The sequence below is a fragment of the Hippopotamus amphibius genome, chromosome 9 (genome assembly GCF_030028045.1).
Source record: "Hippopotamus amphibius kiboko isolate mHipAmp2 chromosome 9, mHipAmp2.hap2, whole genome shotgun sequence".
In the NCBI taxonomy this organism is placed as follows: Eukaryota; Metazoa; Chordata; class Mammalia; order Artiodactyla; family Hippopotamidae; genus Hippopotamus; species Hippopotamus amphibius.
In genome coordinates this window covers 102257132-102269709 of record NC_080194.1, presented here as the reverse complement: position 1 = coordinate 102269709, position 12578 = coordinate 102257132, and the positions used below count along the sequence as shown (strand labels likewise).

The window sequence follows — 12578 nt, the reverse complement described above, 5'->3', positions numbered from 1 at the left end:
GCAAAGAAACTTAACCCATTTCTTTTCTTAGCACTTCTCTTCAAAACCCCTGTAAGGGGGAAAAAAGCCACTTATGCTTGAGAATTGATTAAAATAGGGTACATTATTAATCTTCTGAATGCCTCACAGCCTCGTGGCTCTTGGCAGGATGTGTGCGCAGACATTAATTCTAATCTATTGTCTACTATCTAATCTATTATCCCATCCTTTTTTGAGGGATTTGGTTTAAATTCTTTGAAGTTACTGATTTTATTTTTCGTGTATATGTGCTTTTATTGAAGGTCTACTTCAGGAAAGGAAAAGTCCTCGATGCTGGTTTTTTAGATGATACCTTACAACTGCTTCTTCAGTCTTAGCGCTTGACGAAGATTCCGTACCTGCAGAGCACACTGCTCGCTGCTCACCTGCCCTGTGCAGGCACCCCTTCCCTCCGCTGCAGAGCCAGGCCCCAGGACTGCATCCGCAGCACAGGCAGCTTGCCTCATCGCACTACTCTGTATTCCATCCATCAGGGAGCCCCAAGGCCGCCCAGCACGGCCAGCACAGGCGGCAGGAGAAGAGGCGCCAGGCGTCCCACGGCCGCGAGGAGCAGCCCAGGAACCTGGCGTGAGGTCCGCTGTGCATGTGGACGCCATGGGCCAGAGGGCCTGAAGTTACTAATATTTAAGTATGGGACTTTTACCTGCTAATATTAAATCTCCCTACATAGAGCACCCGTTCCTAAACTATGATGCAGCACAGAAGAGAAAACAAGCATGATAGTAAAGTGCTGGTCTGAGAATCAAGAGATCTACGTTTTAATCCCAGCTTCACCTTCTAAATCATATGTCTTTGGCCCTCAGTTAGATGCTAGCTAAGCTTCCTTACTACTGTTATCCTATACCTTTAGAACCAGAAAGAATATCATAAGAATACTTTATATTCATGTGGTATTTTAATGACTAGGAAGTACTATCATATACGTGTTCTCTTTAGAATCTAACAATCCAATGGAATAAAAAGGTATGGGGGGTTGAATTGGGAGACTGGGGTTGACATATATATGCTAATATGTATAAAATAGATAGCTAATAAAAAATTTTAAAGTTTAAAAAATAAAAAAGTTGTAACCTGATAAAAATAAATAAATAAAAATAATTGGTAGCTTAAAAAAAGTACATAACATTATGTCCTTACAAATAAAGAAAGCTCAGGTCAAAGGGTACCGCTCTTGTACAAATAAGTGGAAAAGCTAAGGGTTAAATTCTTCTCACACATAGCCCAGGAGGAGAGTGTCATCATTTAATCACTGTCCATCAGATAATAAAAAGGCTTTGTAAATAAGGTCTCATAAATAAAAAATGTTTCATAGCATATAATCAAAATATAATATATAGAGATGAAGTTAGGAATAGAAGAAAGAAGACTGCATTAGGGTACAAAAGATCTAGCTTTAGGTTTCTATTCAGCACCTTGTATCAATGGACATATCACAGCCTTTCAGAACCTTAGTTTTCTCATCTATCTCATAAAAGTTTCTACGGAATTAAATATAATAATTCCCTAGAAATGCTTTGTAAACTGTGGTTGTACAGTGTTATTGTTATTAATACAGAATCACAAATGCCTCTAGTTCAACCAACACAATCAACAGAAATTCAAACTATACTAGGTTATGTCCCCAAATAGAAAGTTAGCAGGTCCTATCATATGTGTATTTAACACAGATTGTAACACATGATGGAACAATTACAGCCTTCCTCTCTGACCCATTGTTAACAAATATTACTTAGAACACACTAACATGGCAATACATTTACATTCAAATGATAATAGTTTCAGGTCACCTGAGTAGCATAGGATACTGTCTCAACGCCTTCATGTCTCAGCAAAGTATGCCTGGCTTTAATCTGTTTCCTTAAGAACTTCTTCTCAGTTTTACTGAGTTTGTAATTACTTTGATGGTTGCTGTCCATAGCAATACTGTAAAAAAAAAAAAAAGTATAAAATGTCAACCTTAAGAGTCCCAAAGGGACAGTTATAATAATAGTATTCATGAATTTTATAGTTTGTAAATATTTCTATGTGATAATTTTTAAATGCTTACTACAGCTTTCACCAACCAAGAGAAGTGAGAACAAACAGATACATGCACAATAAAGGTAACAAAGAAGCAAGAACATCTAATAGCATCTCTGTTAGGTTCTACAAAACATGTCAATGCTTTAGTGCTATTAAGTGAGCTATTTTCCCAAATGCGATCCCTTTACTTATGAAATCCTAGGTAAAATGTGCACAGACAAATCTCACAACATAATGTTAAGAAAGGAAACAAAGAACAAACAAAAAATTCACAGAAGAATATACAGTATGATTCCATTATATAAAGTTCAAAATCCAAAAGTAAGCTATATGTTGTTTAGAAACACATATACAGCATAATGCAAACAAGAGCAAGGAGATGACAAACACAAAGTTCAGGAGAGAAGTTATTTCTGGAGGGGAGGAGAGAACTGTGCTATGAAAGGGTCACACAGAAGCATCAAGAGCATTTAAGGTAGGTGGTGGTTTAGGTGTTTGTTTTATTATTTTTTAAGCTATATATGTTATATATTTTTGTATCTATAATTTTTAAAAAAACAGGTGTAAGAACCCCACAGAACTGTTTTCATTTTTTGTGAAATATGTCAATCAGCAAGTGGTTACTGAGTGCTTTCCAAAAAGGTCCTTGCACTATCCAAATCAGCACCCTTACATCATGCTTTACTACAGAAAAAAATATTTTGTTTACAGAATTTAACATGATTTGTGATAATTAATTTGTTGGCTTAATTCCTCCATCAGGATGTAAACTCCAAGAGATCAGGAATGCCAGCAAACAGTAGGTGCTCAACAAAAATTTGTTGAAGGGATAAACAAATGATAATGAGTGAATACACACATGCCTACTTATGGTCTCAGCACTCTACAACATACAAATACAATACATAGTTTATGCTTTCAACAAGTTCATAAGTTAGTTGAGGAAAACAGACAAACATTAAACAATGAAAGAATATGACATGTCTTTAGATAAGTATTAATGGTATTTAGATGTAACATAGAGACAAAAAAACATAAGATCAATGTTAACTGGAAAAGTTTGGGAGAACTTCAAAACATTAGGGGACTTGAGCTGAGTATCAGAGGACAAGAAGAATACAGAGTCATATGGAAGGGAGGGTATCCAGTGAGGCAATAAAGAGCAGAAGCTGAAAAATGAAATGGATGTGTCTGGCAGACAGTGAGTAGTAGACGAAATTTTTAGAGCAGAGAATGTTGGCTGATTCAATGATTCCACTCTTCACCCACTTGAAAGTCTTCAAAGTTAGCAAATGAAACAAATTTAAGAAGTTAAATAAAATTACATTCCAAAACAGCTCTCAAGCAGTCAAAACTCTAATTATTAATCTTTATGTATAGAAGAAAAACGCTGAGACTGTTGAAAGAACAGCCAGTAATCCAGCTTAACTAATACATGGAGCACATGTGACAGGAGGTAAGGCCAGTAAAACAGGCTGGCCAGTAAAACAGCACAAAAAAGAAGCGAGAGATAAAAGGACTTGCAATAACCCAGCTTAACAAGTAGAAATGCTGACCTGATCTTAGGTGAAGGCTGTAGGAAGAAAGAAAATAGGGAAAGGGGGAGAGGGCAAAAGAAAAGTTCAAGAATAATCAACAGGCCTTGATGACTAAGACATGAGGGAGAGAAGAATCAGAGATCACTTACTAATAGAACAGAGCCTGAGTGACTGAGAGGCTAGTGATGTCATTCTAAAACTGAAAAGTCAGAAGAGGGTCAGGAAGAGCTGCTCAGTAAGGAAGGTGATAAGTCAGATTTAGGATATAGTATGTCTGAAGCACTGTTAAGACACACAGTTGCAATGTCTGGCTGGCAGGTGAAAATATAAAGTGGCAAAAGGAGAAGAAATGAGGTTACAGAGAAAGCTTTAGGAGTCATCATTACACAGGAAGGGGATGGCTGAATATAAATTTTTAACATTGCACTTATTATAATTATTTGTTCTAAGGTTTGTCCCCTTCCACTGGACTATGAGCACTTTGACAAGAATTAAATCATATTTTTGTTTCCCCAGAGCCTCTTTCTGTGCTTTGAGACAGTATAACACAGTGTTTAGGGGTCCAGGTTCTAGGTTCAAACCTCAGCTCTACAGTTTACTAGCTATATGTCCCTGTACGAGTTACTTACTTACTTCTGCCTTTATGTTTCTTCACCTACAAAATAGGAGTAATAGTGCCTATTCTTGGCACATAACTCCACCCAAACCCTGCACTAAAAAACTTGACCAAACTCTAGCATGGCTTATAGCAGCATAAAGCCATGTCCTAGGATGACCCCAGCTCCCCATTAAATGGCTGCCTGAGAAAACTTAAAATGCTGCCGGGAAATTTTACTATTTGTTCTAGCATCCCATAACAATAGGCCCCTGACCTCTGTTTTTTTAAAGCACTTACTAAAAACGGCTTACAACTGTGAACATGTATCTCTTGCAACTCAGAAGTGTCTCTCAAAGACCTGAGAGCCATTTCCTTTAAGTGTTTTTGGTTTTGTTGTTGTTTTGTTCGGTTTGGTTTTGGGGGGTTTTTTCAGCTGTGCCACGCGGCTTGTGAGATCTTAGTTCCCTGACCAGGGATTGAACCTATGCCCTCAGCAGTGAAAGCACGGATTCCTAATCACTGGACCGCCAGGGAATTCCCCCTTTGAAATGTAATCATCAGGAAGGACAGGGTCTCTGTCTCTCAGTCTGTGTGACAGGATGGAATCCTGAGTTTGATAACTGTCAGCTAGCAAACATAGCTGGCCTAACTGCAGTGACAAAGGCTGACCCTTTATAATTTTTTACTTCTCTGACTCTACTGAGCACACCCACACACACATCCTAATCACTTCCATACAAACTGCAACGGAGCTTAGCTCTTTCCCCTACTGTCAATAATTACTAAATAAAGTCTGTTTTCACTGCTTTAACTCATGTCTGGTTGTGTTACTCTTTGACACTATCTCATAACTATGTTAAAAGGGTTAAATATGTCTATTACTAAATTACTGTTAATTTCCAGAAGAGCCAGACAAGACTGGTTTAAAAAGACCAAGAAAAGCTGAGGGCCCTCAAAGGAATTATCGTATTGCCACTCCATCCCAAGATCATTTTTGCAGTTAGCAATGAAGAACAGGGGTGAATCTACTAATTTTTTTCTAAATATGTTACATGAGCAAAGACTGCAAGGTGGAAGAAATGACAAAGGCAAGATGCTGAATACATTTGCTTAAGTCTTACACTAAGAGGCCAGCACCAGCAAATGGAGCCTAATCATCACATTTCTGTCATCCCCTTTCCGGCACTTTCCTTCAGCCAGGCAATATGAAACACGTGAAGAAAGACAGGTCTGAGTCACCTCAACAAGGAACAGGCTGATGCTAGCTGCTGAGACCTTGAAGTGCCCCTTTCTAACAAGGCCACTTCCATGGCCAGGGGATTTCCACTACTGCACAAAGGCTTGCCTGCTCCCTGCCATATTACCGGAGTGTTATGGGATGTTACAGAAGCGAGGTCACTATTAGAATATTAACCATGCTGAGTCCAATCTAAGCACACTCTCCATAGGATAATAAGAGTTTAGGGATCACAGCTGCTCTGTTAGTACGTTTAACCACAATACATCCTATTGGACATTGCCCTAAACAGCAATAGCAGCATGTACGCCTATGTCCTCCTTGAATAAGAGCGCCTGTAATGAACCAAGCAGTATACACAAATGTTCCTGTGCTTGTACATAAATTAAATTTAATTAATAGCAAAGACTGGAAACAACTTAAATTCCTATCAAATGAGGGCTGGTTATAAAGTACAGGTACACGAAGTATTCATACAGGCTTCTAGGACATACAAGATATCAGTGACGTGGGTTGCCTCCACGAAGGGAAAGCGTGTAGACTGGGTACAGGAATGAGGAGTGACAGCTCCTCTTTCGTAACTTTTGAATTTAGTAGCTATTCAAATTGCATTACCTATTCAAAAAGAAAAAAAAATTTAATGATTAGAAAAAATTGACCCCAACACTTGCCATATCACCTCATTTTATTGAAGAATATCTACTCTATATTTTCTAATGCCCTCATTAATTGTGTGTATTCTGTCTTCCTCTAACTTACTAGAAAGTAAGCTCTATGAAAGTGGGGACGTTTGTCCCTATTATTCACCCCGTAGCGCTCAGCACCTACAGCAGGACCTAGCACCTGGGAGTTACTCAATAAACACTTACTAAGTAAGCCTAAACTTATTAAACTTGCCATCTTACCTCCTAAACCTCTTCTCCAGGATTTTGAGTTTGGTGGCTCTCTTCAATATTTTCATTAGTATCTGATGTGTATCTCTATCCCTGCAATTTTGACATTATAATTTACCTGTTTGTGTGCTAGGCTCACCCAGAAGACTGTGATCTACTTGAAAGGCACAGAACTTGAGTGCCTGGCGTTCAGCAAGTATTCAGTAAACACCTGTTAAATGAAATCAGCCAAAACCATAGGCTCACACTACCATAAGCCCAGGGGTCTCGGGGATTACTCAAAAAAAAAACACAGGAAGGTTCAGCTTCGTAAGCTACCAGACCACCAGCAACACCCTTTCTTCACTGCACTGGCACGGGTCAGAAAAACCCCTGAAGCTAACACCACAAACCAACACTGCCAGGTTGCAACCACCCACCTCGAAGCCCAAAAGAAACAGGAGACTGACAGACACCACGTGAGCACCCGCAACAAACACAAGCACGTGCACCTCAAACTCTGACAGGACCACCCACCGCACAGACACCCTACTGCCCACGGACCATCCCTCCGCTCCTGGGTGAGGTCTGAAGCCCCTGAGGCAGACAAAGGAATCCGGAAGAGGCCTACAAAAGAAACCGGCGACTTGCAGCCATCATGCCCGCCAGAAAGAAGTGCCACAAACCTCCTCCCTGGCTCAGGCTGGGTTCTCACCACGGGGGTTTTCTGGCCTTCACCAGCCTCTCGCGCTCTATCCCAGAGAGCTGCGGTGGGCACTCGCACATCAATGCTCCCGGGCGCAGCCATGTTGGTGAATACTGCACTACATTTCCCAGGAGCCTGCGGGGCGACGAACGGCGCTCCCACAATCCCCTGCGTCTCCCAGAGTCACGTAGTGACTCTTTCTCTGCCGGGAGTCTTTGATCAGTGAAGTGCTTGCTCTCCACCACAGTGAAAGTTAAGTAGTCTTTTGAGAGGGGCGTAGTAAGCGTTGTGAGTGCAGCTTATTTGGGGTAGCTCCCCAAATGGACACGGTGAAACGGGTTTGTGTCCCTCGGTCCCCCTCCCCCTTGGGCTCTGTGCATCCTTCCTCCTGAGTCTTAATAGGGGAATGGGAGAGGACCCTGGGGTCTGAAGGATGACACCGCATGAAGGAGAGACAGGGAAGAGGACGTGCGCGAATCCGCCAGGGGAGTGGTAAATACCGCAGGGCGATAGAAAGATGTGCAGAAGAATGTAGAGGGAGGTAGGAGAGGAAAGATGGGCTGTACTATATTTTAGACTTTATGCCTTTCTGTTCTGTAGGCCTAAGGGGATCCCTGAAAGAAATGGGCTAATATGATCAGAGCTTTTAGTGGAAGATGGGAGGAGAGACTAAAGGTAAGAAGACTAGGTAACAGGCTATCGCAGTGGTGAAGTGAAAAGGGAAAAGATTTGGTGATATCAGAAATAAAAGACACCGGAGAGGGTGATGATTAGCTATTGTTTCTGCTCTAATGTTATTTGTGTGATATGAATGTATTATAATCATGCTGCTTGCATTGGATTATGAGCTGTGTAAGTGCAGGGAAGGAAACTTGAGAGTGGGAAGGAAATCACTTACTTATGGTGCGGATACAGTGCCCCAATTGCACCCTACCATAGTGGACTATCAGTGAAAGTTAAGGTTGGCTGCCTAGGAAAAGTGGCATTGACAAGAGTGTTGTTGAGTGGATGAATGATTTGTATAGAGAAAAGGTTAGATGGAGGAAAGAACAAGTTGGGAAGGCAGATAGGCAGCCATTGCAATAGTCCAGTAAAAAGAGGGTGAGGCTAAAAATGAATAGCAAATTCAAGCTAGAGCAATCAAATCAACCAGACATTGCAAACTACTGTAGAGGGCATAAGGGAAAACATGTTCAGTCTCCCCACTGCATTCTTGCGTCTGCACGAATGGATGCTTTAAAAAACATTCCAATAGGACTTTCTGTGATGATGGAAATGGTTTTTGAGTTGTCCAATATGGTAGTCACTAGCCACATGTGGCTTTTGAGCATTTCAAATGTGTCTAGTACAACTAAGGAACTGAATTTTGATTTTTATAAATTAATTTAAATGTAAATAGCTGCATGTAGCTAGTGGCTGCCAAGTTGGACAACAATATAGAGACGTGGATGGACCTAGAGACTGTCACACAGAATGAAGTCAGAAAGAGAAAAACAAATATTGTATATTAACACATATGTAGAGTCTAGAAAAATAGTGTGGGTGATCTTATTTACAAAGCAGAAACAGAGACACATACATAGAGATCAAACCTAGGGATACCAAGGGGTAAAGGGGGGTGGGGGGTGGGATGAATTGGGAGATTGGGATTGACATATATACACTAATTGATACTGTGTATAAAATAGATAACTAATGAGAACCTACTGTATAGCACAGAGAACTCTACTCAGTGCTCTGTGGTGACCTAAATGGGAAGGAAATCCAAAAAAGAGGGGATATATGTATACATATAGCTGATTCACTTTGCTGTACAGTAGAAACTAACAACATTGTAAAGCAACTATGCTGCAATAAAAATTAATTTAAAAAAAAAACAAATCGGACAGCAATACAAAATACCACATTATATCCTGTTGACCACATTCAGTTTATTTCATCTCTACATCCACCCTGCTTGAAGGTACTGGAGCTTTTAAACCTTTTAAATTTCCTAGCCTATGTGAAACAACTGTCTCCTAGTTTTCTTTACACACTCTGATCACTTGTTTTCAGAGTTTTTCACTAGCTTCTCTCCCTTTTTCCATGATTAAATGCAGGCAATCCTTGAGGTTTTGTGTTTGACTCTTTTCTCTTATACTACAGTCTCCCTATCTGCCTCTCCAGAATTCTGAAGAGATTTGTGAATCTTCTAATTTTTATCTTCAGTCCTTGCTTCCCTTTAAGAGGCACTTTGATTTAGTGAAAACAATATGGGCATTGGAGTATGACCTGAAGTAGAAATTGCAAAACAGCGTTTACCTTTGGGGATTGATATAACAATTTATTTGCCGTATAAAGTAGTGGTTAAGTGGTTGTTCATTCCTTTTCTACTCTTCTCATCCTGAGTTACAGGATGAGAATTTCCAACCACTTGCTGTCCATCCTTACCTCCATATCCTTAGAAGAAAGTAGATACAGCATGTGGGATTTTAGTTCCCCAACCAGGGATCAAACCAGGGCCTCCGCAGGGAAAGCGCAGAGTCCTAACCACTGGACAACCAGGGAATTCCCAATACATATAAAATTTTGCATGCAATTCTTTTTATACAGGCCCTTATCTTTTGCTCAGAGTATTGCATGAATCATTTCTGCCAGAGAAGATGACTCCCTGAAGTGATTTCCAGCTACATTAAGACCCTGTTTTATTCATTATGTAACTCCAGTGCCTTACATAGTCCGGTAATAATAGAAAGTCAATAAATGTTGAACTGAAAAGAAACCTCATTTGAAGATAGAATTAATCTTTACCTTTGCCAAAAGCTTTACACAATTATTTATAATAATTTTTCAAAGGTATTAAATGCTGACTTAATAACTCTTTCGTTAGTAAATCCCCAGTTTCCACTTCATGATAGGTGAGTCCTCAGTGTGACTTGTGTGGAGGTTGGCATGATTTTTCCATAAAGGCACAGATAATAAACTTTCAGCTTTGTGGCTGCATATGGTCTCTGGTCACATATTCCTTTCTGTTATTGTTTGGGGGAGCGGTAGAAGTTCCTACACTTTAAGAATACGAAAACCTTTTGGACTTCCCTGGCGACCCAGTGGTTAAGACTCTGCACTCCAAATGCAGGGGGCACAGGTTCAATCCCTGGTCAGGGAAGATCCCACATGCTGCATGGAGTGAGCAAAAAAAAAAAAAAGAAAAGAAAAGAAAATCTTTTTTAGCTCCCTGGCTTATGCCAGCAGGATTTGGCTCATGGGCTATAGTTTGCTGACCCCTGGACCCTCTTCCTGGACTCGGTAATCCTGAATACAGTCTCAAGGTGAAGCTAATGTTGGCACCACCACTAAAGGCATTTGTTACGAATTACAGTATAAATGATTTTAATCAGATTAGTCAACACTACATTTTAAAGTGTGGAGAAGTAGAGATCTGACCCACAGTAGAATTTCAGAAATTAGGACTAGAAGCAACATATTTAGAACTGGTTTTGGTTGCCAATGACAGAATACTGAACTGATTGCTTATAAACAAGTCGTTACTTTTCCTCAAATGACAAGCCATCTAGACAAAAGCAGTCACTGGCATTGGTTCTACTGTTCAAAAATATCATCAAGAGAACCTAGGTTCTTTCTAGTCTCCTGCTCCACCATCCTTGGTATGTTGACTTTTATCTTCATTCTTGATGTTTCCTGGTTACAAGGTAGCTGCTGCCACTCCAGACACCTTGTCCCCCCGCTAGCATCTCTAGCTGAATAAAAAGAGTAGAGTCTCCATCTTTGCATCTAGGAAATGAAGCCCTCAATGGAATCCCCCTTGTTTCTTTGATATGGGTTACATATAATGGTAGGCAGACTAATGGATGCCCCAAAGATATCCACACTCTAATCCTGGCAACCTGTGAATATGCAGATATAATTAAGTTTGCAAAACTTAAAATAGATTATTTAGGGGCCCAATATAACCACATGATTCCTTAAGAGCAAAACATTTACCAAGGCTGGAACAAGAGAAATCAAGCAGAAAAATTCAGAAAGATTCCAAGCATGAAGGATTCAATACACCCGTGCTGCCTCTGAGATGTAATGGTCCATGTGCAAAGACTAAAGAGAGGGGCAGCCCCTAGCTGATAGCCAACAAGGAAATAGGGACCTCAGTCCTACAACCACAAGGAACTGGATTCTACCAACAATCTGAATAAATGTGGAAGCAGATCCTTCCCAGAGCATTTTGATAAGAGCCCAGCCAGTCAACACCTTGCTTCTGTCCTTAAAAAACTCAGAGCAGAAAAACCAAGCAAGCCAACTCAAACTTCAGGCCTAAAGAACTGTGAAATAAATTTGTGATAATTTGTTACAGCAGCAATAGAAGATTCTTACACATGCTTATCCAATCATTAGCTAAAGGGAGTGGAACTGCCATGACTACTTTAAGCTAGATCACTGGCTTAATTCCATGGGGCTGGTATGAGGCCCATCCTCCCTGAGATGAAGAGACCTTGATAGGCTACAATCTATCTGGGGAAAAATAAAATTAGGGTTCTATTAGCAAGAAAAAAAAAGAGAACAGCTGTTGGATAGGCAATTAACAGCATGTTCCATAGGGGGTTGAAAATTTCATTTGGTTGGATTATCATAATATGGTCTTATCTCAAAACCTAACATAAAGGGATGCTAGGAGGAGGAGTACTCTCATCAACTAATATACATTCAACGGTAGAATTCCAATAGCTATTATATTTCATTCAAGATTCCTCACTCAGAAAATATTGAAAATGTCCCCAAAGTCCTTGAAAATTATTAATATTTATTGGTTCCAAAATGTAATACCATTTCACTACAGTTTCAAATTCAGTTCCTATACTTCTGAGGTTCCTAATTTTCCCTCCTCCAGCCCCAGAGAGACCATCTGTTTTTGGCTATTTTCTGTTTTTTCCCTCTCTGTCCCCAGTAGCAAGTGTGTTAGTTTTGTTCTTCTCCACTTATTTTATCCATTGTAGGTAAATGACAAATTTATATGAAATTTCCTTTCCAAGCTTTGTCTTCCCTGCTGCATCCCTAGGTTGCTGGCTCCTTGAAACTCCATCAGGAATGTATGATGTAAAACCACTTGATGTTCTTTGTGACATTTGAGGACTGAATGCATTATTCATGCTATAGTGATAAAAATTCAATGAAAAGTTTGCAGTTTTATAAGTTATATGGTGAAAGTATTCCCATGCGGTAATTAGAGGCAAATGTAACCAAAAAGAAAAAGGGGCCAGCCTTTGATTTGTAGTACAAAACATAAAACTCTGCTTGAAGGATCATTTTTTGGTCCATGGCAAAACACGGTAGCTATAAAGTGCTGACTCCCACCACCACCCCTCCCCCACAAAATGGTTTATTCTTGAGGCTGAAGACCTGCTTACTTCAGAGTATTTTTCTGCAACATATTTTTCAAGTAGAGGAGAGTAAAGACATAATAAATAACTCAGGGTTCAGGAAAATCTTTAGGATGGCCAGAGGAGTGGGATTTATGGATTTTTTTTGTTATGGTAAAACAACTTTTTTAATGTTTCTCTTAACTCTGCAAGAAAAT

General features: G+C 39.9%; 1 protein-coding gene across 5 annotated transcripts in view; it reads right to left on the bottom strand.

Moving 5' to 3' along the window:
• ALKBH8 (alkB homolog 8, tRNA methyltransferase) overlaps window positions 1-7115 on the bottom strand; it is a 68533-nt gene extending 61418 nt beyond the window's left edge. For 3 of the 5 annotated variants that reach the window (XR_009047461.1, XM_057695235.1, XM_057695238.1), the window contains exons 1-2: window positions 6993-7115; window positions 1827-1962 (exon numbers count right to left, since the gene is read on the bottom strand). Coding sequence is in view for 4 of the 5 variants with exons in the window: in XM_057695235.1 (XP_057551218.1) it covers window positions 1827-1962; window positions 6993-7114 (258 nt within the window). In the remaining variant the exon portion in view is untranslated. Of the gene's footprint in view, window positions 1-1826; window positions 1963-6843; window positions 6947-6992 lie in introns of those variants that run through there. The other 2 variants (XM_057695236.1, XM_057695237.1) reach the window with 2 other exon arrangements.
• Between the last annotated feature and the right edge of the window lie 5463 nt (window positions 7116-12578).